This window comes from Lonchura striata, chromosome Z (assembly GCF_050655825.1).
Source record: "Lonchura striata isolate lonStrDom1 chromosome Z, ASM5065582v1, whole genome shotgun sequence".
NCBI lineage: Eukaryota > Metazoa > Chordata > Aves > Passeriformes > Estrildidae > Lonchura > Lonchura striata.
The window spans coordinates 72070154-72094958 of NC_140740.1; the positions used below are offsets into that span (position 1 = coordinate 72070154).

The following is a 24805-nucleotide window of genomic DNA, read 5'->3' on the forward strand; positions in this document are numbered from 1 at the left end:
TTGAAATTCCTAGTAGTAGTGCTTCCCTTATAAAGTTTTTTTCAGTTTTGTTTTCTAACAGTGTGTCAGTATAAGCTACATGTATTGCAGGGGTTTGTGTCTGTTTCAAGAGGCTCAAGGTTCCTTTTCTGCTTCAGGGAAAATAATTTATTATTCAGGCATCCAGTATAAGGGATTTTATAATATTTTTTGAAATACCTTGTCTTTTACTGTAAAACAGTACAATTTTAAAAATTTTGTTTCTGTACTTTCGTGTTATTGTGTAGCGAAACACAGCATTTCCTTGTAGAAGGCAGTACCAACCACTGATATCCAAATATATGGCTAAGTATTAGTGGCATTAGTCTGATAGACAAGAAAAGAAACATTTGCTTCAGTGAACACCTTTAAAACCTGACATTTAAATACATGAAAAATACAAAACTTTCATTTTTCCCATCTCTTTAGAGTTGATCTCTCTAATGTCTTGGATCTACATGCTTTTGACAGTTTATCTGGAGTAAGGTATGGTGATAATTTTTTTGTCTTCTATTAAATAAAAATACCTGTGTATGAAACTGACACACTGAAATCCTGGCTCAAATTTGCATCTGAGTTTCTGTTAGAAATTCTAGTTTAGTCTGTCCTGTCTAGACCAGGGCAGCCATAAGTGGTAATATCAGATGGAATTCCTTTCTTCTTCAAATGCTGTCAAAAACCTTTTTGATCTTATAAAGTTAAATGAGCCAGAATATGTATGGTTGGTTGGGTTTTCTCCCCAAAATGCAAGTATTGGTTTAGTATCAGAGTAGATTTGTACACTTCTCTGGTTCTTTTAAAGCAATTCAAAATTTTTCTCCTTTTTATTATGATGAAATGGAGGCCTCTGTAGATTTCACATGAAAGAATGAGGGACTGAGGTTCTACAGCAAATAAAGGCTCTACAAATTCTGATAACTGCGTTTGTCATTTCTGGGGTTTTTAAATGCTGAGTGTATGATTCAGCATCCTGAATGGGTGCAGAAATAAAATGGGAAGGAAGGGGGAAAGGTCTTTCTGTTCATCTGAGTGCTGAAGCACAGCAAAGTACTGGAGTTCTGGAGCAATCGTAAAGGAAAGGAGGGAAGAAGAGGGCAGTATCGGCTTCATTCTCTTCCTGGATACAGACTTTTCACTTCCCATAATAGAATGGAGCAAATTCCTTATTCACACTAGGGAGAAATTGCAGGACATGCAAATTAGTGACCTCTGTTAGATAACATGCGCTTGTGAGATTTCCCTCTGAACTGGTACAGTACTATCAAAATGATAGGTTTTGTGTGGTTTTTGCTGGCACTGGCTTTTGTCTAATCAGTGAAATACTGTGGTGTTTTTTTTTAAGATTTCTACCAATTGGCAGCATCAGGAAAATACCAAACTAGGCATCCAAAACAAAGTTAAGGGAGGAGGGAGACTGATATATCCTTTAGAGGCATTAGATAACTATTAGTTTGTAAGCCAGATCATAACCCCATATTCCAAGTTCTTATAGTGAATCAGCTAACTGAATTGACTCATGCTGGACACACAGCAGAGTTAAAGCAGTAAAAATATGTGAACCAGAAAAAGATTGTTCCTGTTAACGGCAGTTCACAGTTAGATTTGATTACTTGTAATATTAGGTGGTGTTCTGTGAAGTTTACTAGTTTGCTGCACTCCACAGATCTGAGAAAGTTCTTAAGGAACTGACAAAAAAAAATCCTTATTGCTTTCCTCAGGCTAGTCTTCTCTCTTATCTCACTCAGTTACTTAGAGCTTCTCAATATTTGGTGTTAAAACAGAGGAAACACTTTAAAATGTCAGCATTTAAAGACAAATTCTAAATTGTGAAGAAGATTGTAGACTACTTAAAAGAAGTTCAGTCTATTTTGTATATGTTTGAACTCAGCACAATGAAATTGCTTACCCTGGTTTTAGTCCCTAGACACAGAAATTCTTATATAAAATAATAGTGGTGGTTTCAGTGCCATCACCTGAACAGAAAATCTCTGCATCCAGCACCACAATACATTAATAATTTTTTTTCTTTTAATGGCATACTGCAGGAAGGATTTCTGTCAGCAGACAGATGCAACATCTGTTTGGTGTCACAGTGTGGTAGAACGCTGTAGTCTGTATACACCCTGAAGTCACAGGAAACACATCATGAATTGTGGATACTGTGAAGGGCAGTATGAGAAGAAGACAGCAAAACAAAGGAAATAGAACTAGGAATGTGAAATGTTACTTCTGTAGCAGACAGTGAGATTTTTCCCCACCATAAAGGCTTCTTAAAATTTTACAGTCATCAAATGAGGAGGAGGGATTTTTATGGGCAATCTTCTCTGAAGTGGCAGAGGGCATCACAGTAACTTCTGCTACAGTGTTTCTTCCTGTGTGTTATCCACAATATAGAGAGAAAATAGAAACAGTACAGAAGATGGTATTTGAAGAAATTTTGTGCTGTCTTGATTAATTGAGACAGATGTGGATGTGAAATCTAAAGCTGCAGTACAATTTTCTGTTGTCACACTAAAAGATGCAGTAAGACCGTAAATATTATTTCACAAAAGAAGTTCCCAAGTAGAGCTTGAACTTGAGGTCTTATTGAGTAGAGAGTATCTGTTTTAAGTTAGCAGGCACACTGCATAGTAGAAGCGAGCTGTACAGCTGAGAAGTGGAAGCTAGTATACAGTATTTCAATTCATGTTACAGATTTTCTTCTCTCAAGCAACAGCTTTTTAAATTATTTTCTTCTTGATTTTCAAATAATTGTGAAGTTTTCTAAAAAAACCAACATCTATGAACTCGATAAATTCTAGTGGTTTCATTTTTCTTGCTTGTTTTTATGATGTAGTTTGCCTTTTTTGCAGAAAGGAGTATCAAGGGTATTGTGTTCATTGAAGTATAAATGTTTTTAATGCTGAAGATATTGCAAATCTGGACTATAATTCTCTTTATGTTTTAAAAAGCTTAATTTTCTAACACAAACAATTAAGTATATCAAACAAATATAATTAAACATTTCTATTTTGAGATTAAAAATTAATTGTTGGCACTTATTCTGGATATGTGGTCTATCTTTGATATTTCAGCTTTGCTCTGCAATACTGGAATTTTTAAAGTTTTGAACTAATGAAATTTTGCCAACCCTACTCAAATGTGACATTTAACTTCACTTATTTTCAGTTTGCAGAAAAAGCTTGAGCATGTAAAGACAACACATGCACATCTAGATAAGGTAATTACGAAAAATACTGCTTTGATGTTTTTGCAACAACAGGGCTGTTCAATATTGCATGGTGATTTTGTTACCGTTTCAGAAGGTTTCAGTTAGGGAGTAATGTGTTATAAGGTATTTGGAAGATGACCTAGATTACACAAAAGGAATGTGCTTTGTTGTAGATAGATTCTAAATGGCTATATTATATTATCACTTTCAAAAATAGCGTATAAGCTTCCAGTGCTCCAGACAGTCATGTAATTTGTTGAGTCCCATGGAGAGTATTAGTGAACCAAATAGAACTATGGGGTTTTTTTAGGTATTTGCAGAAACAAGTTGTAAATTTGCAGCCAGTCTGTCCTGTAGGTTTTCTGTCCAAAACAAAATCTCTCTGGTTGAATTGTGGTAACAGTCCACCTTAGGGTGTCCCTAGGTGGGTGGGATTCTCCCATAGGCCACCAGTCCCCTCAGTGGCTGCAAAAAAAGTAAGAACTTCTATTTTTTAAAGTGTCTTAGAAACCTTTTTGCAGAAGCTTTCTATGATTGAATTTAATTTTCAGGCTAAAATATGATGCATACGCTGCCTGTGGTTTTCTTTTTAAACTGCATATTTTAACTGTGAAGTTGCTAGTCTTGAAAGCAGGAAAAGGCAATTATAATTTAATTTTGAAACTAAAGATTAAATACAAAATCAGTTCATGCTTAATTATAATTACAATAACAATTTTGATATTTTTTGTTTAATCAAAATTCTTAAGTATGCTCAGTTATAGAATCTTAATAGATCCGTAAAGTAGATGGAAAGGTTAAATAGAATCCTTCCTGAATGTTATGAGTTATAGTATCCTTGTGTTATTAAGGAAGTTATTGTTAATTTTGTAGTGTGGAGCCATTCAACATAATTGGTTGTTAGTATCTGTGTTTAGTTAACACCCACATATTTAAGATGACTGTTGAGACATTTGAGGTATAATGAAGGCAGAACACTTCTCACAGTAGGCTGCAAGTCCTTGTTGTAAGACAAAGTGTGCTTATTATCTTCACGTTGAAGGTCAACCAAAACAAACTGCACTGTGCTCGGAGCAAAGTGAACTTGGGTCTGACATGTTTTGAAGCTGCTCAGAATGTTAACTCTTAATTGTTTAGATAAGTTTACTTGGTTTACTTAGACAAACATTTGCTGCTTGTTGCTTTATTTTTTTTCCCCTTTAAGTTAGACTAGTCATCAGAAGGTAGTAGTTTGAAGGCGTTACAGGAAGTCATTCTCTGTTCTTCCATACAATTGAGCAGTTATAGTGACAAAAATAAGATGTATTATTTAGTCTTTAACTAAATTGTTAATTTTAAACTACATGTTTTCTTTTTTTTTTTTTTTTTTATAATAACTGATCCTGAGCAGTTAGATGGTGGTTGCTTTGGCACAAAACTTAACTTCAGACATCTTGATTTTCTCAGCCTATTCCTACATAGTCTGTTTATAAACAGCTTTTGTTATGAGGCAAGTACAGGTTGCCTTTTATGAAAACTATGTTGATTATTTTTTGTCTGATAGAGTTGTCATCAAGATGAGTAAGCCAAAAAAAGAGCATTGTTAACCATATTTGAAAGCTTGATCATAATAGTCTCTACAGCAAAGAATTACATGGTAGCAACTAATGGCATTAAACTGTTCAAAGCATTGTGTATGCCCTGTAAGTGCACACCCAAACAGAAAAAAAAAGTAGAACTTAATTTAGCAAGTTAGAGCAGAACAGAAATAGAGATTTTTTTTTTTTTAAATTTGATGTTGTCATATAATTGCCTTTTTATGAGGCCAAGTTATAAAGAACCATTTTTGAAATTACTGTTATGGGATGTTTGTTCAGTGTAGTAATAATAAGTGTATCTTTCTGTTTGCAGGCTATAATTACAGTAACATTTGATGTTCCAGGAACTATAAAAGAAGAAAACTTAAATCTCTTTATTCAGGTAAGTAATATATCACTGTCAACTCAAAAAAATATTGTAACTTTTTATAGAAACTCATCCCATGCCACTTTGTTTATTGAAACAAATTTTTCTTTTCATAGAATCTTCTGTGGGAGAAGAATGTGAAAGATAAGACTGGATGCAGCATGGATGTCATAAGACTGAAGGTTAGTCAGAAATTACCAGCTTCTTTGTTTTGTACTTTTTGTCTTTACACCTAAGAATCTGCATTATGCTGTCAACACAATGACAGCACAATTAAAGACCTATCAGAGGTGCTGTTGATCACTGTAGCAGAGCAGATGAAATGGGGAGTAGCAAGTTGTCATTCCAAGAATGACTCAGGAAGAGATAGCTGGCAGAGGAGCAAACATTGATCATGTACAGACATCAGTGCAGGGTTAAAAATCAAGCCATAGTTATATCACTTTTAATTTTCTACCTCCATTGCTTTGAAAGATACCATCCATCTCACATATCTATGGTTGGGATATTGTAGATTGGATCCTACAGATTGCTAGGTATACTTAAAATTGTTGCCATAATATGCAGAAATTCAATTTGGCGTAACATAGGAATGCAATAGTAGTTGTGGTCTACAATTAACAGCTTCTTACGGTATTGTCAGGCTATAGTTTTAAAGATGCAGCTCATAAGCTTTCATCTTTGTGGGCACTTCATATGTTTTTCAGTTGCTTGGTTTTGAGAGGAGTAGAGGTGACAATTCAGGATCTACTTTCACTTACCTTATACCAAGCAGCCAAGTAAACAATGAAAGTCCAGTCAGTCATTTGTCAGGCTGTAAGAAATATAAGAAAGTAAAGCTCTGGTTTGTTTCCTGAGAACACTTGACCATCACAGATAGCAATATAATTATTCTAGTTTTATCAGAAGGAAATTTGTTTTTTTGCTTTCTCAGCAACAAAATTAGAGTATCCTGGTCTTCTCCTTCCTGGCAAATAGAAGAGAACAGCCACGGATGTATCTGAAGCTGCCTGAAAAGCAGTAATGCCATGCACAAGCACATTTCTGGTGTATTGAGCATTGGAATCAAATTAATCCTTTATGAAATGTGAAGCCTGTGATAATATGTGTGATGTCCCTCAGTCACAGAAAAATACATCAAAGCAAATGAACCCCAGGCAACTAATTACATAACAGGTTTCAGAGTTTGTTGCTTTTATATTTATATTTTATCTGCAGTCATAACCTTTTTGGCAGTAATAGTTATAGAATTCCAACTAATAGGTCAAATGGAGACCTATTTTATGAAATATTTTTAAGTGTTTCTTTTTTTAGGGAAGTGTCCTGGTTTAGGGAAAATTCTGGGAGGAACTTCCAGGAAGTATAAGACATGTTTTACAGAATGTGTTCCACTAAAATATTTTAGAACATTGTCCTATGAAGTGATGAAAACTGTTTTAATAGAGTTTTTGATATGTGGGTTAGTAGACTCACACTGACTGTGATCCCTTCTAAGACTGTTGCTTTTGTTTTACTTCACAAATGTTTACTCTTTCTCCAATATTCAGGGATTTTGTTTCAGAAAAGTAAATACACTAAGCATAAGAGCTTAATTAGGCTAACCTGAAATCAAACGTTTTTGTTCATTTTACATTATTTTGTTGGCAGGCAAGCTTTCATGGACTCCCATTGTCAAATACCATGTATTCAAAGAGGCATAGTAGATGATGACATTTAATTTTTGCTTGGGCAGGCTAGGTACTGACCAATGTGGAACAGAAAGCAAAGTATGGTAAAGTGTAATTCTTAGCCTTTAACAAAATAAGGAGATCTGAAAATGGAAGTTATGAGTAGATGTATTGATTGATAATATACGTTTATTTTGACTAACAAGTGCATAGGTGCCAGAAGTACTATTCCCTGCTTGAACTAGATTGAAAGTTTTGTTTCCCCTCTTACATATTTTAGTTTTAAAGTTTTGTTTATATACCCTAACAGTTATTTTTCTGATAAGGGACTGGTATCTATTCAAGGCAAATCTCATCAAGTGATAGTCCAAGGTGTCCATGAACTCTATGACCTAGAAGAGACTTCAGTTGCATGGAAAGAAGATGAAAAGAGAACAAACAGGCTGGTCCTAATTGGTAAGGGGAAATTACACATCTCCTTGTTTGAGTTTAAGAAGCTGGTTTTTTCACAGACAGTCTCACAGACTTAGCCAGTGAAAAGCAATCAGGCTAAACTGCCCAGAATTAGTGCAGTATGGTCAGCATAACTCTCTCTCAAAGGCTTATCCATCAAAACCTCCTGAAGTTCAGAATTGCAGCTGAGAGGAGTCTACACTATCCCTATTAGTGCCACCAAAATCAAACCAAATAAAATCAATAAAATACTAAGCTTTCATAAATTATGTTGGCATATTTAATGTTATTTCTAAAATCTGTAGTTACAAATTGGGTGATGGGAATAGAAGGAAGGTTATTATAGCTTTAAAATGCTTAAAATCAGATTTTGTTTCTGAAAAGCTTGCAGTGCTGAGGTTCTGTGTTTCTACTTTCTATTTATTTGCTTGTTGTGCGAAGTTTTATTACCAGAAATAACCTACTTTTCCCCCTTATCTGTGCAACTTGAAGTCTGTTGTTGCCTTAATTTTAATACTGCTATTCTCACTGATTGATATAATAAACACTTCTTAGGTTAGAAGAAGCTACTTGTATGTGTGTTTTTTTGTAATGTACTGTAAATACAGTTAGATATTTTATTTCTCTTTACAGGCAGGAACTTGGATAAGGAGATCATCAAAGAAGTATTCATAGCCACTGTGAGAGAAGAACCAGGAAACAGTTGACATAAAACTAAAAAAAAAAAAATTAAATGTCTGTTTTAATCCTGCAAGGATTTTATTCCAGAAAAGACTGAATGGCATGGACTGTAGTAGTTTCTATAACCTCTTGCAGTTTATGCAACAGTTGAACCCTGAAGTCTTCCTAAGAATTCCAGCTGACCTACCGCTTTAAGATTAGCTCTTATGGTCTGTAATGAAACACAAATCTCCTATTTTGGATTTGGCTGAATCTGTGTCAGCAACATCATGTAACTGTGTGGAAATGGAGATAGGCAAAAGTTATCTCCATTACTTTAGGGGTATTGGAAACGTGTTTGAAGCTTAGTGTTTTGTCTTGCTAACTCTCTTCCACTGGGAATGAAGCAATAGTGATTATTGCCACTGATGTAATCACAGTAAAAAATGTTTAGTGTTTAATATTAAACTGTCTTCCATCTCTTTCCACTTGCTTTGTGATTTTTGAGTATGTGCACCCATCCTGTTGTACCTGTAAACCTGTTGTGTAATGAAACTAAGTACAAATACTAAGGTACAAGATCACATTGAGTAAATGCCGTCTACACAAAAGCTGTGAATGCAGTGTTTGGTCACACAGTCAGGAGTTTGAAAGAGGTAGCTGAACTCTTCGATATCCCAGGCCATCACCCTGCCAGTTCCAGATTTGGGGAACTGGGGACTGCACATTTCCACCGTGTTCAGGCTGCTCTGCATGATTTGTTACAGAGTTCTGTGACACTACTTTAAAAACCTGGTCTGAAGCTTTTATCTCTCTACTCATTACAATTTTAGAGTTGAGTTTCCTGTCCTGTACATTCTCCAGTACTCTTGTTCACCTCTTAGCTTTAGAGGGATATTGCTGTGTGAAAGCAAAATAAGTCAATGCGAGAAGATAATGTAGAATTAAAAATGTTTGCAAACAAAATTCTAGGACATGCAGTTCTGAAAGATGAACTTTTAGCTAGAGTGCTTGCTGTGGATGCTTGGTGATGTGCCTGACTAAGCAGAAGCTTGTTTTCACTACCAGGAGTGTGTTAGTTGTCTCACACCTAACATTAAAAAGAAAAGAAAGAGGGCCACTCTCAGTCTCTCCTTCAGCCAATATCAACAGTCTTAATTTTTTTCACTTTGCTTCTGTTGGAATATATGGGTTTGGAATTTGTTTTCAAGAACTGAGGATGAAGACATTAATCTTTCACTGCCCAGTGCTGGTGTCTCAATAGATTAAAATATTTAAGTCATGTATCTTAGCTAAGATAGAATTACTCTCCAGTAGGTATATCAGCAGGCATGACTTCATTCCTCACATTAGAAGTAATTTTAGATAGGTTGAAGTAGTTTTCAGGACTTAATTTTTTCTCTAAAGCAAGGTATAAAGAAAGAACAATCTGCTTACACAATGTTGCTTTCTGTTTAGCAGACCTTGGTGGCATTTGAGTGAACTGGTATAGCTGAGTGATACTGTTTCCCTTAGCAGTTAGAACTCTTCATTTTAAAAACGAATATATGTTCTCACACTGTTTTGAACTACATAAATGACACACAGTCCTGCAGGGAAATTTGTCAAATGATTGCCATCACTGTTATTTACTGAGTAATAAGATCACATATATTTAAATTAGTGGATAATACATTTACAATTTTTGGTGATTTTGCTTCTATTTTTCACAGGAAAAGTGATCAAAATACCTCTTATTTTATAAATGCCTCATGTAATAGAGGAACTCTGTTCTCTTTGAAGTGATTAATCTCTGAAGTGTTACTAACTTTCAGTTTGAAAAAAAGTTCAGAGATGTAATAAGATCTTCAATCACAAGTCATAAGGGAAAAAGGCATAGATGGCTTACACTGAGGCATTTTTTTGATGATTATTTTTTAATATTTGTTCACTCACCACACAGTCCACCACACTCTAAAATTTCCATGATCTCTGTCAATATACTGGGGATTTTTGTTGCTGTAGAGGGTATCTGCAGCTGGAAGTATAGGCTCTGCTCTCTGTATGCTCATGTTGGTACCACTTACCCTTTCTTGCTAGGACTTTCCCTGCACTGCTTGCAATGATAATGTCAGAGAAGCTCTAGTCAGTATGCACATCTTTGCTTGTCTTCTCTAAACTGCCTGCATATTTCAAGGGATCCCATGGGATGGAGAGCAAGCAGCTACTCAGCAGTTTATACTCCTCTTGCTGGCTGTCAGGATACCTCAGTGCCTTGTTCTCTATTCTGTTCATGCATAATAACACTGGAAACATGCCAAGCACCTGGTCTTTATCCTCACCTCCCAAGACCACTGGTTACATTACTTGGATATTTATTTAACCAGCATTTTCTCCTCTGGTCTTACATGCCCAGCTTGGGGTGCTGAGCCTTGTCTTTGCATCACTCCAGAACCAAAAGAGGAGGAAAGATAATGACAGCTCTGGAAAATCTGTGTTATGGGGAGCTGTGTCAAGAATGGCCTTCTCCAAGGAACTGGAATTGGGTTGAAGTGAGGTTGTGGAGGAGGGTGAAAGGGGCAAGCAGATACCACTCAGCCCTGTCTTGGGGCTATGGTGTGGATGGTGGAGTAGCCAGGGATGTTCAGGTTGGGGTGAGGAGGGATCTGGTGAAGACAAGCATTAGCAGTTCTTCCTGTGCAGGTTCCAACAGAGGCACAGCCACACCTTCTCTGAAGAAATGATGGCCATTAGACCTGGGCTTACTTCCCAGTCAGATAGCTCCCACTAATGGTGCTTCAGTCCCTACACCAGGAGACACAAAGCTCTAGGTAGGAAGTGATCTTGTCAACAAATCTCCATATTTTGTTCCCTAGCAGATGCTGAGGAGTTTCTGTCCTAGAGGCAAATTGCAATGATTTGATCACTCCTGTGCCTTCATAAATATCAAACATCTACAGAAATAGACTTTACAAAGCAGCCTTTTTTCCCCCACAGAATTCTATTTTCCACGTTTCCAGGAGCTCCATTAAACTTGAAACTAACAAAAAATATATCTTTGCACTCTTGTGCCATTTGTTTATGTAACCTGATAGGTTTAATCTTCAGGAATTACCTGGGAAGATGAATGGGTGATCATGGTTTAATTTATTATGCCCTTTAAAATCTAGGTAGTTCTGAATTTGGTAGTATTTTACTAGAATCTTACTTTTTAATCCTTATGTATAACTTCCCACCTGCTGGAACATGGAACATGTTGTCCATGTTCCATTCCAGCTCCTGCCTGTAGGCAGGATGTGACCAGAGGGGACAGGATGGATGGGGTTGGGGTCCCAGCCACCTGCTGTCCTTGTGAGCCACCCTGTTTCTCTACTGCCGTCATTAGCCCAGCTGCCCTGCAGAGCTCACAGCAACAGCATCCGCCTCTCCTTGTGGGGCATCTCCTCTGCTACCAGGAATATTGGCCCAAAGTGTCCATTGTTTATTATTCCTCCCTCAGTCCACATGAGCTGTTTTGTACTTGCAGCCATGGTTTGCTCATCCTGCACTGCTCTACAGCTTTACATTGCATCCAGATTTGCTATATAAATTGCATGTACATTATATACACTACATACAGGTCCAGGTCTGCGTGGTTTTAACTGATTGTAGGTGAATTGTTTATAGCAGTGGGATTCCAGTGCTAGGCCTGTGCTGCATTTCTTATCACCCCTTATGCCTGTACTCGTCTACAACATATCCTTGTCTCAGCTTCTCAAGGCCACTGATATTGTATCAGTCATGTTTCTCTATCCTGTTTCCTTAAATTAAGCCATAAACATATCTACACAGAATGGCAGCTTGTTACTACTAGCTGTAAAAAATACGATGGTAACATCCAAGGATAAAAAAGTTAAACAAATTTGCAATTTACACCTGACTAGTTAGAGAAACTGCTGTCACAAATGAGTTGAAGAAGTCAAAGCTTCAGGCAGGTCAGGAAGAGATTGGCCAGACCAGGTGTGGCAAGCCTCAGCCCTGATGTGCTGCACACTCAGTGCAAAGCCTGTGGCCTGTCACTTGCAGTGTCATCCTGCAGGATGACAAGGCTGTGTTCCCATCCCAATGCCCTATGCACAGTCCTTTGCTCTTCCGGCTGTGTACATGCAGGCAAAGCAGACAAAGGGGAAATCCAAGTCTGGCTGTGGCCAGCAGCTTCGCAGAGACACCTGCGTCAGGACTCCAGTCCACCTTGGCCTCAGTCCTGCACACACCAATGTGCACAGAAATTTTCAGAAAATAGTACAGCTGTAACAAATCAAACACCAAGCAATCTAGGATGTGTATTACCCATCAAGAAATAAGTAAAACACTAGTAACTTGCATTTACTTTAAAATATTGGTCTAAAGTGTGGTTTCATTGTATTGCTTTCAGTCTTTGAGTAGAATGGACTTACTGATCTTACTGTTCTCACTTGGCTAGTCTGAAATACCTCCAAATTTCACATTGCTCTCTTAATAGGATTCAAATCTCTTGCATCTCCTTCAGTTTGATAATTTCAATTGACAAGCACAAATCATTTGTTATTTGGTTTCTTTATTACTTTCTCTGTACTGTTCTTGAAATGTTCAAGCTTCTTTTTAATTGTAATGAGCAGTTAATAATAATTTTATACTGTTAAAATTGGTAATTTTTTATAATTTCACTTAAATGCAATAGTACAGGCTACATTTTTCTGTCTTGACCAGTGCAGAATTTTGTTTTAATTCACAAGAGGCTGGTCAGAATCACAGCATTGAATCTCATCTTAAAGCAAAAGTTTATTAAAAACCCCTACATATATATTACAATTGCCTGCTAGCAATATATAACAATGTAATGCCATTCTAATGTTACAACAAGATGAAAGGGTCTGGTTGTTGTAAACTGATACGGCTGCTATCAATGTACTGGAGGCTACCTGATCAAAGACTTGACATTCCTATGACATTTAAGCTGTACTTTCCAGGAGGTTTTAAGCATAACCATAGAATCACAGAATCATAAAATAGTTTTGTTCGGACGGGATCTTTAAAGGTCATCTAGTCCAACACCTGCACTGAGCAGGGACATCTTCAACTAGATCAATTTGTTTATAAATCACAGCCTGAATAAACAAAACTTTTAAAATCACAGTTTTTTATTTGCTTCTTTGTAAATATTCTGCTACTTGTTTCTGAAAACATGCTTATGTGGGATCAGCATCTACCTTAGAGGAGTTGGAGGAAGGTGAGTAAAAATGAAACCTAACACAGTTGCTGGAGTTCTGGTTTGCAAACCGGAATATCAGAAGGTCATACCTCAGAGGACAACTCAAAATTAAGACTGTAAAGCAGCATATTACTTGAGCTGAAATAAAGACTTTACTATCCAATAAATAAGCAAATTTTACTCAGTGAAGAACTCTGCTGTTGTTTCCAGGGGAAAACGAATTTGTTCCAAAAGAGGATTCATCCCTGCTGCTCCATTTCTTTGTTTTTCCCTTCTAGTAGCCGATCTACACACGGGTAGGAAAAGCCACATTAAACGAGTATTTAGTGTCATCTAGCGGTAACCTTCGTTTCAGCAACTTTGTCAGCTGTTCAACAACGCAGATGTAGTCTTCTAGGACATTCTATCTGATTTTGACCTTATGCTTTTTCCTAGTTAATAAAGGAGAGAGACTGTGGAAAATAAAAATCTTTATCCCTTGAGACTGATGGTTCACTCTAAAATCAGAGTGAGATTTTTTTTACCTCCTGCAAATTCTTTCCTCTTTCTCCTAAAAGTAAGATAATACTGACTTAATGATTTTGACTGAGGACTTTGTTGACACAGTAGCAAGACCGAAATATGATATCAAAAGTGCCTGAGAAAGTAAGTTTAAGTTTTCTGCCCCACTACCATAGAAAGAGGGATAACTTTAATGATGTTCTTCAAAAAGAGTGGTCAGAGTGCAAAGTGCTGTCTTCATGACATTTTTTAGTTTGGTGGGGATTTTCTTTTTACCTCTCCACACCCCTCAGGTATTCCTGATGCTACAGGATGGACAGTGTTGCTGATTAATTATATAGCCATTAAAGTGACTGGATGGGAATTGGAATAATTGACATAATATGATCCAAAATAAAACCTGACAGGCAAAGGTCAACAAGAGCAAGTAAAACCTGCACCCTCAGTTAAACTGGTAGGTAGAAATAGCCCTTCCCTTCTGCGCAAGAGGAGCATCATGGGGAAAAAGAACTGGTAATTCTAAAGTAACTAAATCAGCATATTATTTCTCTGAAAGAATTGTGGTCTAAATAAGACAGATTTGTACAAACAAATTCAATGACAGATTACTTTTTGCAATGGCAGGCTGAAGAACCAGATGAAAGGTCAGGCAAAACCAAGAATGGAATACACACCAAAAGAGAAAGGCTAGTTTGTCTGACAGCAATTTTCCAAATTGCATGCATACTAATGGATATCCTTAACTAAGCACCTTTCCTGACTTACAGGTCATGGAAAGTGAGAGCAAACTCTTCAGAGATGAGCCAGAAGATTTAGTAGGTTACAAAAGAGAAAAATAAATCGGACTTTGGCTGCAGACAGAGCTTCGCAGAGGCTGAGAGAGCAGACAGGCCCACAGAAGGAGGCGCTGCTCCACCACTTTCCACACCTCACAGTGGTACTGCAGTCACCCAGAGCACTCAGCTGCTGGCCAGGACTTGAATCCAAATCTCTTGAGGTATCCTGAAATTACACCTTTGACTCTTTTTGTATGATTTTCCCCTGGATCTTAGTGAAAGGTTTCTTCTGGACGATTTTTATAATTTTAAAGAACTATTCTCACGTCTGTCTAATCTTCCAGAAGAAATAGAATCACTAGAATATGGAAAGGTTGTTTAGCAGGCATGGTATGTTACTCTGAGAAATTTTCTTCCTTTCATCAGTTATTGTCAGAAGATAAAACAAGTTCCCTGGCAGAATCAATTTGTGAGGTAGAATTTAGACTATATATGCTGAAAAATTACTTGACCCTTGACACGAGAAGGAGAAGAATTCTTGAAAGGAGAAAAAAAAATCTCAAGTGCTTAATCCAATAGTATTCCCTTAAATGGCAGAGTCAGATTCAAATGGCATGATGAAGTTAACTATTTATGTTTCAGTGGATGCAATAAAACCCCAAAGCAAATGACTAAACAACTATGCAAAGTGATCTCTATTCCATGATGCTGACACTTATAAAAGAATCACTGGAATTCTGTTTGAGACTTTTCATTAAAAGAGGGCTTTTTAAGCCTTAGGTGTCAAAGTGCTTTCTAAAAGGCAAGTGAATTTGTTTGTTGAACTGAGACTTAAATATATTCTGTCTTTCCCAAAAACTCAAAAATAAAGCTGCTATTAAAGTCCTCCTCTATTTGAAGGAGCTGTTTTTCTATGCTGATTTATTCTTCCTTTTTTCATTTGTTTGTTTGTTTGTGTTTATGTGTTTGTGTTCCTGAGTAGTTTTAGCTTTGAGTTCTTGTCAGAGATGCTGTGACTCAGAGCAGACTGATGCTATTTTGGTCTTATTCCCTTGCTTTATTGTTGTAGAGGGCAAACATATATAAGGCAAGGAATCCCTGTATCAATCCTTATGTTGACTGTATATCTTCCTTCAGACATGTTGGTGAAGAGGTGTTGTGGGAACATTTCTTTCTCCATGTTTTTAAACTTTTCTTGTGCTTTGACTTAATGTTAAAAACCATGAGCTCTTAAAATGGATGAAAAACAGATCTCTGCTATCAATTCAGTTTCTCTTCCATGTGCTAATCTATTAGTACAGCAAGAATAAACAGCAGTATTTCTGCAACCTTTACTACCTAGCATCCCTGGGCTAGGAGATAGATAGACAGGATAAATTTGAGAATGTGTGTCCCATTTCTGTGCCCAGCATCAAACCATTGTGTCTCAGCTGAGGTTTTCATTTTACTCAGTAATTCCACTACTGGAAGGATGAGATACACAGAGAACATACTTACTTGTAAGGAGGGGACTTTAGACCCTGAAGGAATTTGTTTGCTGGAACCCACAGTGCTCAAGTGGGTGATGATGTGAAAGAGGCCATTTGTTTGCCAGTATCTGTAAGATGTAGAACATTGTAGAACATTGTGCCATCTGAGGATTACAGCCTGGAGGGTCTTGTCATATGTCACTCTGATTGGATGCAGTGGCAGTAGTTATTCCTTGTACCTCTGCAAAACAGACTGGGAATCCGTAGGTTTGCAGCAGTAGGAACAGTTTCAAAGGTGTGTTTTATTCTTTGCATATTACGTGCTGGAATGACAATCATATGGATAAATTTTCCACTTTGAACTGGTGACATAATTGGTAAATAACCATAAATGGAAGTGTAAGGCTTCCACTATGAAATAAGTTCTTGCTAAATCAGGCCTTGACAACACAGCGCTTACTTGGCAGTACAAACAGCTTGTTAAACAAAACATATCTATTGCTGTCACACAGTCTAGCAAGATTGTGGTGACCCTATTTTCAGTTAGAAAGAGAGTATCCCTCACTTGAGAATGGGCAAAATTATTTGAATAAAGTTTCTGCATCCTTTGGACTTTTTGGAGAATGGTCCTTTTATAAGAGTTGCTTTATTTGTTAGGTTAATGATTGATGATTGTCCTGGTTCCTTCTCTCAATCCTTTTCTTCCTTCCTGTTTCTCCTGATTAGATGGATAGTATCAGGCAATTTTATAAGTCAGACCTAACTTACACAACATCATAAGTTGCTGGCATAGCAGTAAATCATTTATCAGCTATGAGAAATATGTTTTCAGGGAATTTTTCCTGTTTGGGTTTGTAAATCAATTTGCATGTAAGTTTGTGTGAAAATGTTCCTTAAAACAATCACCCTGTTCATAGTAATTACAGACTTGCAGCTGTAGTGAAATATAGTCTTTCTGGGGATTAAGTAAAATTTCCGGAAAAGAACTTGATGGATATCCACAAATTCATAAATATTACTTCTCAATAAACTCTGCCACAAGGGAGCTAATTTTCCTATAAAATATAAAATACATTTTCTCTGCCTTTTCTAACATAATAGAAATGCTCACATGGAAAAGCTTTAATTTGTGAACTGAAAGACAAGAAAGATAAAGTCAGTCAAAATATCCACCAATCTTTCAATTTTATTTTCTCTTTTAATTTCTTTTAACTCCTAAGTCATTTATGTTTTGAAACAAAATAATTGCAAGTATAGGGAAAAAGTAGAAAATGCCCCAATTGGAAGCACTGTGTTTAAAAGTAGTTTTGTTCTTATTTCATAATAATACAAATAAAAAGATATAATTTTATTTATAAAAAGAAAACAATATATTAATTGAAGTGCAATTTTTGGAGTAGTTTAAATAAACTGACACTGTATTTTTAGAATTTTTGTTTCAGTAGCTCAAGTTTACAACTTGCAGTAAGTGCATGCTATTCCTCATATGATAACTGCACTATAAGAGGAACTGGAGTATCCAGCTCAGTGGAGGATGAGAATTTGAACTTTAAAACATGGCACCATGGGGAATGGCTGAATTAATTTCAAGTATCCACATTTCTATTTGGAACACATATTATATGAAACAACTGTAAAAATACGTTTCCATCTAAAACTCAGGTATTCTACTAGTGATGAACTGTGAACTTAAAAGGCAAAACTTGCTTAGTTAATGGCACTTGTTCAATTCCCCTGCAACATTTGCAAGCTGATACAAAATATTTTTCCTTAACAGAAAGGAAGTGTTGTGTCCATGACAATTTCCTGTATGTTGGCATCAAATCAGAACTGGGCTGGGCTTCCATAATCTACCTTCAAGAAAATCCATTAGCATTTTCTGCCATTTTGCAGAGGGGACACTTCAAGTCACCAGGTCAACTGAATTAGAAGTAATTGTGCGGATATAGAGGGCCGCTGTTGAATGGGACAAACTTCTTTGTTTCAACAACCCAACAGGCAACAACCCAATTCCCAGCTCAGTGTATGAAAAAACTGGACCTAAAGGACAAAGGCACCAGTAAATGCTGGTAAAAAAAGAGATGGGCAAACACACAAATACAGCTTTTAAAGCAATTAACACTGCCATGTTGTCACAAGGCAAATTAGTTATGGTAAACATTTTAAGGCTCAGGAATTAAAAAGCTTTAAGAGTCAAGAAGGAACCCAAGTAGGGGCTGAAAATGTTCCTGAACTAGATTGCATATGTCAAACCAAGTTTCTAGCATTGACATTCAGAAAGCTAATTGTTTTAGTTGGAAACTGAACAAATTTAACTGTCACTCCTGTCACTCCATTAAGCCTGTTTTTATTTTAACAACATTTAAAAACTCACTCACAACAGAGTTCGGTAATACTAAGAATACATTTAGCTGTTGTTTCCCATGAAGACATTCCAGACTTTTGATATCACCCCAAATTGGTAATTATTCATTTGCTGAAGATATACAGCAGTAATCAGTTAATGCACTGCAGTATTGACCATTTACAGAGATCTCAACTTCTCAATGACATCTGCCAACAACAGGACTGTGTTGCTAGAAAACAGAAATTGAAGCACTTACCCATGGGTAAATGTATCAACATAATGCTAATCTGGGTGCTGGAAAAATTGAAGAACTGAACTGTAAAAAGTAAAAAAAAAAAAAAAAAGTTCCTTCTCTTCAGCTTTTGTACTAAAATGTTCAGGTTCTCTGCATTAACCTCCTCATCTTTTGCACTTCTTCTGTGAAGGCTGGAATTTTATTTTTTAAAACAAAACCTGAGGTCCCCCTGAAATAGCATGACTTTACAACACAGTTTTGTAAAGTATCACAAGAATCATAATAAAAGAGAAGTTACATAAACTTTTGGATTACATTTCTGGTAATGCCTTTGTCAAGGCAATGCTTGAAAAGACTGTAAAATAGACTTTTTCATTACTGTACATTAATGGCAAAGGTGGAGACAAGCAATTCTGGAAAATTGTCATTGATTGTCCTTCTTAAAAGAGACATTCTGAGAATGTCAGTGTTTGCAGAGTTTTTAAAATTTACTCAAATTGATATATTTTTTTCCAAAATACATTGGAAAAACACATTTCCTCCACCCATGTGAAAAATGCAGTCAATTCTTTGTTTCAAAGACTATCACATTTCTTCTTACTTTGGTAATACATTTTCCTTTATTGGGATCTTATCTGTTCTTTCTAACACTTTCCATCTTTGCTGCTGTTTCCTTGTTGGGTACTTGCTCTGGTAAATACCAGTTATCTGATTTTATTTCAGCTTTCAGTAATGCACACTAACTCAATGTCATGGTTTCATTGCTGGCAGTGCCCAAAATTATTTAAGATACAGCTACCTCATTTAAATGGTACTTTGTTTATATTCGGGATATGAGAATTGGCATTTCCACAGGGCAGATTTTTTCCCTTTTGCTGTTTAAAATGCATTCTGAATCACTATAGGAAGCCACAATCATGACTACAGGCTAGGAGGTCTAACAAAAGAAATGAGATTACTGTTCTGCTGCATGTGCTCTGGCCCTCTGCTGCAGTATATATGGCCCACTAAAAAGATATTCTGCTGAAAAAGCTAGAATTCTTGTATCTGATTACATGGATTACTTTGTTTAAACTAAACTGTTGGGCATTGCCTACTGTAGCAATGCTTTACTGTGATGGCAGCCAAAGAAATGTATGGGTAGAAAATTATGTCTTAAACAGTCTTAAACATGAACCACTAAAAAGCCTGCAGAAATAGGGCTCAAAACCATGACTGAGCTCCCCTGGTTACCATTCAGCAGGTCACTCTCACTGTCTCTTAATGAACTACTGAATGAACTCTCAGCCTCTGTAGAAGACAAAAGCATTTTACCCCATGTTTGCCTGGTCACCTCCCATCATTGCAGCAAACACGTTGCTTTGTTGAACCATAATACTACACCGGGCTTCTGAGTGGAGTATGAGCAGACTCCTTCACAGAAATGAGAAAAATGCCTTTCAAAACTATTTTTGCCTGGTCAGATGCAGTTCTGCAGGGATTTCCTAAGCGTAAGAATAACATCAAAGTTACATGACTATTTTTCCCAACTCTCCTACTTGTCCTGGCAGAAAAAAATGCTGTGTGGGCCCAGTGTGAAAAGAGCATTTGGATGGAAAATTTCAGCTGATGTTTGACAGTCACAGGCATCTATAAACACAGCCTTTATCCTGGGAAATGTCAAGCATCTTCACAGTTGTTAGTGCCACCACCTCTGCATTTCATTTAAGCAGAATGAACCCATGTCAATGAACTAAGCTTTACCATACATCTGTATGAAATGCCCAGGTTTATCACAGGGAAAGGCTCCTTCATGGTTAGCGTTACAGAGAGCGAGCCTGGAGAGAAAAAGCAGCACGGTCAGTAAGCAAGCCCCTCTTTAAATTTACTGGACAAAACCATTGTTTTTTGAGCAATACAATAAGGAAAGAAAAGAAAAGAAAACAGATTCTCTTTGTTCGTTCTTTAATTGCCTGCTCTCCCGTTTCCTTGCCTGGGACAGTACCATTGGCGGTCTCACCCCAGGCGGGAGGGATTCCCCGCTCCGTGCGGGCGCTGCCCTCGGCCGGAGGTTGCTGTCGCCGCCCCGGGGTACTCGGTCCCGGCGGGGTCGGCGGGGGGGCCCCGGCGCTGACAGACCGTGATCCCCCCGAGCAAGTGTGCAGCGCTGGCCCGCCCGCTCCTCGCTGCCTCCAGTTACATCCCTGGCAGGAGCCCGCGGCTCTCGGCTTCGCTTTCCAGGGTTATTTTTGGCCGGGGCCGCCGCATGCTGGTGGCAGCGAGCCGGCGAGCCCCGGGCGCCGTGCCGGGCGGCGAGGCGCCGGCGGGGCCCCCGGCGGGCCGGGCGGGGAAGGGGCGGCGCGCACCCGCGCCCGGGGCCGAGCCAGCCCGGGGAACGCCTCTGGGCTCCGCTCCGCCGGCCCGCAGCGTGCGCCGGCCAGCGGAGCGCAGCGCGGGCGGCAGCCGCCATGGAGCGCACCCCCATCCCCGTGCTCACCGTGCCGACCGCGCCCTACGAGGACCAGCGCCCCACGGGCGGCGGCGGCCTGCGCCGGCCCACGGCGCTCTTCGAGAGCCAGCGCAACTACCTGCCCAACTTCGTGCAGAGCCTCCTCTCCTCCGTCGACCTCCGCGACCGGCAGGGCTGCACCATGGTGGTGGGCAGCGACGGCAGGTACTTCAGCAAGACGGCCATCGAGATCGTCGTGCAGATGGCCGCGGCCAACGGGGTAAGCTGTCCCCTCGTCCCTGCGCGGCACCGCGCCCTGCCCCGCGGCAGTGAGCGGCTCCCGCGGGGCAGAGCATTCCAATGTCACCGCCCGGACGGCGCTCCAGGCACGGGTAAACCCCGAGGAGCCCCTACGGCTCTATTCCGTGCGGCTCTATTCCGTGCGGCTGTATTCCGTGCGGCTCTATTCCAGCACTGCTCTATTCCAGCACTGCTCTATTCCAGCACTGCTCTATTCCAGTACTGCTCTATTCCGTTCGGCTCTGTTCCAGCACTGCTCCATTCCGTGCGGCTCTATTCCGTGCGGCTCTATTCCAGCACTGCTCTATTCCAGCACTGCTCTATTCCAGCACTGCTCTATTCCTTGCGGCTCTATTCCGTGCGGCTCTATTCCAGCACTGCTCTATTCCAGCATTACTCTATTCCGTGCGGCTCTATTCCGTGCGGCTCTATTCCAGCACTGCTCTATTCCAGCACTGCTCTATTCCGTGCGGCTCTATTCCAGCATTGCTCTATTCCAGCACTGCTCTATTCCGTGCGGCTCTATTCCGTGCGGCTCTATTCCTGCACTGCTCTATTCCAGCACTGCTCTATTCCATGCGGCTCTATTCCAGCACTGCTCTATTCCGTGCGGCTCTATTCCGTGAGGCTCTATTCCAGCACTGCTCTATTCCGTGCGGCTCTATTCCAGCATTACTCTATTCCGTGCGGCTCTATTCCGTGCGGCTCTATTCCTGCACTGCTCTATTCCAGCACTGCTCTATTCCATGCGGCTCTATTCCAGCACTGCTCCATTCCGTGCGGCTCTATTCCGTGTGGCTCTATTCCTGCACTGCTCTATTCCAGCACTGCTCTATTCCGTGAGGCTCTATTCCGTGTGGCTCTATTCCAGCACTGCTCTATTCCAGCAGTGCTCCATTCCGCGCGGCTCTATTCCAGCGCTGCGCGCCTCAGGTGCCCCGGCCAGCCCCGCGCCTCCCCGTTCGAGCGTCCCTGGGCCGTGCCGCTGTGCCCTGGAGAGGTGGTGGCTCCATCGGGGTGGTTGCAACCTCTGTTTCACACCTTATTTTAGAAGGAAAGCATGGGAGCATAGGAAACATTTTTCCTAATTCTGCAGGAAAAAAATGTAGCAGAGTTAAAACTAAGTACTCGGGGAAACAAAGGTATCAGACAAGCTGCTCAGGAGATTTTAAAAATAATTCGAGGAAAATGGTACTGTTGAAGGAAGTTCTTTTTTATTGGTCACTTACTAGCAAATTATAAAATGCAGGACAGCAGTGGCAGAAACCTCTGGTCAGACGTGATACAATTTTTTTTGTGCAATTTTGAAAGTAGAAGAGAACTGAGGAAGAGAACTTATGTCTTCTGCTAGATACTGCATATTCATGTGTGGATGTGTATGTACAGAAAGCTGGAAGCACCACACAATGTAGGCTTGAAGTTCCCACTTCAAAGCAGAGTTGAAACTGCTATCTCTTGTTATGACTACTGATCCTCTAGGTTTGGCAAAAGGAGTGATATAATTATATAGGGTTTCTTTAATAGGGATTTTTTTAATCCAAAAGTTCAGTACTTTAAAGGCATTCCTTTCCAAAAATCTTTCAATTTTGAAATTAGTCTCCATATGTGTTTGATTTTCCCTGCTGATTTTCTGTCATGTATAGGACCAACCAGTCTTGTATGAATAATGAATATTTTAAATTTACTTCTAAAGCACATTTTCAACATGCTGATAATATCAAGCAGATGCTGAGTGATGCCTTAAGATACCAGACACTGTCTACCTAGTGCAAAATCACTGTTCATATAGGGACTTGTTAGAGGCCAGGTTTTGCATGGCCCAGGGTGTGAGAAAGCTCTGTGGGGACACTGGTGAGACTAGTGCAGTGGTTCCATCTGCAGTGTCAGGGAAGGGAGCATGCAGGGAGTGAGTGTAGGGCAGAGGAAGTGGACTGGTGTGTGGGGAGTTGGGACAAGACACGGAGGAGTGCTGCTCCCTAGCCCCATTGCCCTTGTAGCTCAGTGGAGGCAGTCTCATTGATGGAATTGTACCTGTTGACCAGGTGCTGTAAAGTGCAGCAGCAGCTAAAGCAAGAGCTCAGCAGCAAGACCTTCCCTGCAGATCCTTGCATGCTGCTAGGAGCTACAGGAATGAGTTTCAGTGCAGGGTGGCCACAAGAACTGAGGTGCTGAAGAAATTCAGGATTTAGAACAGCAGGGGCTTCACATCCAAGTTACACTGACTAATTTTTCCTGTCAGCCTGCCTCCCTGCTACTGCTTCTGTCACAGTCCCCATCTTGCTAAAATATCTTGCTGACCTCAGGAGATTTCCAGTTTGAGATAATTCTGAAACCTTGCTGTAGTAATAATGCAGCAACCTTTTCTCAAGTTACTGCAAATTTCTTAGAAACAGTTTCTTCCTAGTGCTTTCTGAAGCCAGACTCCAAATGCTTCTGCTCACAGTTCTCACAAATATCTGAGTTAATGTATGATTCTCTTGCTAATGACACAGTCCTCAGAAATACAGCCCAGCAGGTAGGGAGTTATTGAAAGGCTTCTCACTTCCATGTTCTAGTGCTCTGTTCCCTCTCTAACATCTTCATCCCGGTCACTTTCACCTCTGTTACTCTCAAGCACAATGTAAATGCATGTTTCACATTTACTTCATCAGTACTAGTTGTATGTTTTATTTTTTGGCTATTGAAATACACCTGCTGGGAAAATATCTAAATCTTCCTGATAGCATTGTTTGGTGCTGTGCTGTATAAATAGGGGGAAAGGAGAAGACTCATGAAAGCAAAGATCGTCACTTTGAATGAGGTTAATATTTTGAGAAAGCATATATCTGGTATCAAGGGAAAGAAGTGAACTGATGTAGGCTGGATCAGATGAAATGTGGGGAAGACTTGAAATGTGCATGGAAAATGTTCAGCTGCCCTGGGTGCCAGCAGTGCTGATAAACTGAACTTTAATCTCCTTGCTGGAAGACACATACTGAGAGCCGTGGCTAGTTGTGCTGGCTGAGTACAAAAATAAAAGTGATTTTCTATTATCATCTGTAAATGGATTGCCCTTTAGAGTTGCTAGGTTCCTCTTGTTCTAACTTGGTGACTCATCCCACATTCCCCCTGTGCTAAACAGCCTAGCACGGTTGGCATAGGTTCCAGTACAAGGAATGAGATGAGGTCCCCTGCTCAGTCAGCTGCCAATGCTTGGCCTCCCTTCTACTCATCCTCAGTGCTGCTGGCTCATGCCCTGCAGCTCTGGGCTGCAGGTACATGCACCACAGCTGCAGCCTGCACAGCCTTCCCACGGTGGCAGCATCTACAGGCTGGCCCGTACTCTGCAGCTGCCAGCAGCACATGTGCCACCAGCTCCTATTCAGAGCCAAGCATGACCAGGGTTACCCTTCAGTGGGCACACAGCTGGGATGGTAGCAAACACATTTGGGTAAAGGACTGCATGTCCTGGGAAGGTGGGGGAGTGTGAGGAAGGCCAGACAGAGGTCCTGTGCTATTCTGGGTTGCAAGAAGCAGTCTGACAAAGTGGAGGTGGGAGGAAAGTTTTCGAGGGTCTATTTCCCTTTCCACCTGTGTCATGCCAGTAG

At 39.6% G+C, this 24805-nt stretch overlaps 2 protein-coding genes across 16 annotated transcripts in view; both read left to right on the forward strand.

The window, feature by feature from the left end:
* The window catches only part of ZNG1A (Zn regulated GTPase metalloprotein activator 1A), a 30587-nt gene extending 22146 nt beyond the window's left edge, over positions 1–8441 (forward strand). For 7 of the 15 annotated variants that reach the window (XM_085566813.1, XM_085566815.1, XM_085566811.1 and 4 more), the window contains 6 exons: positions 448–504; positions 3187–3238; positions 5120–5188; positions 5290–5355; positions 7167–7296; positions 7927–8441. In XM_085566813.1, the coding sequence (XP_085422939.1) occupies positions 448–504; positions 3187–3238; positions 5120–5188; positions 5290–5355; positions 7167–7296; positions 7927–8000 (448 nt within the window). In that variant the 3' untranslated portion in view covers positions 8001–8441. Of the gene's footprint in view, positions 1–447; positions 505–3186; positions 3239–5119; positions 5189–5289; positions 5356–6107; positions 6350–7150; positions 7303–7926 lie in introns of those variants that run through there. The other 8 variants (XR_014951361.1, XR_014951360.1, XR_014951364.1 and 5 more) reach the window with 7 other exon arrangements.
* Positions 8442–20854: 12413 nt separating this feature from the next.
* PGM5 (phosphoglucomutase 5) overlaps positions 20855–24805 on the forward strand; it is a 67833-nt gene continuing 63882 nt past the window's right edge. The window contains exon 1 of the mRNA XM_021531754.4: positions 20855–21198. Coding sequence (XP_021387429.2) covers positions 20938–21198 — 261 coding nt within the window. The 5' untranslated portion in view covers positions 20855–20937. The remainder of the gene's footprint in view (positions 21199–24805) is intronic.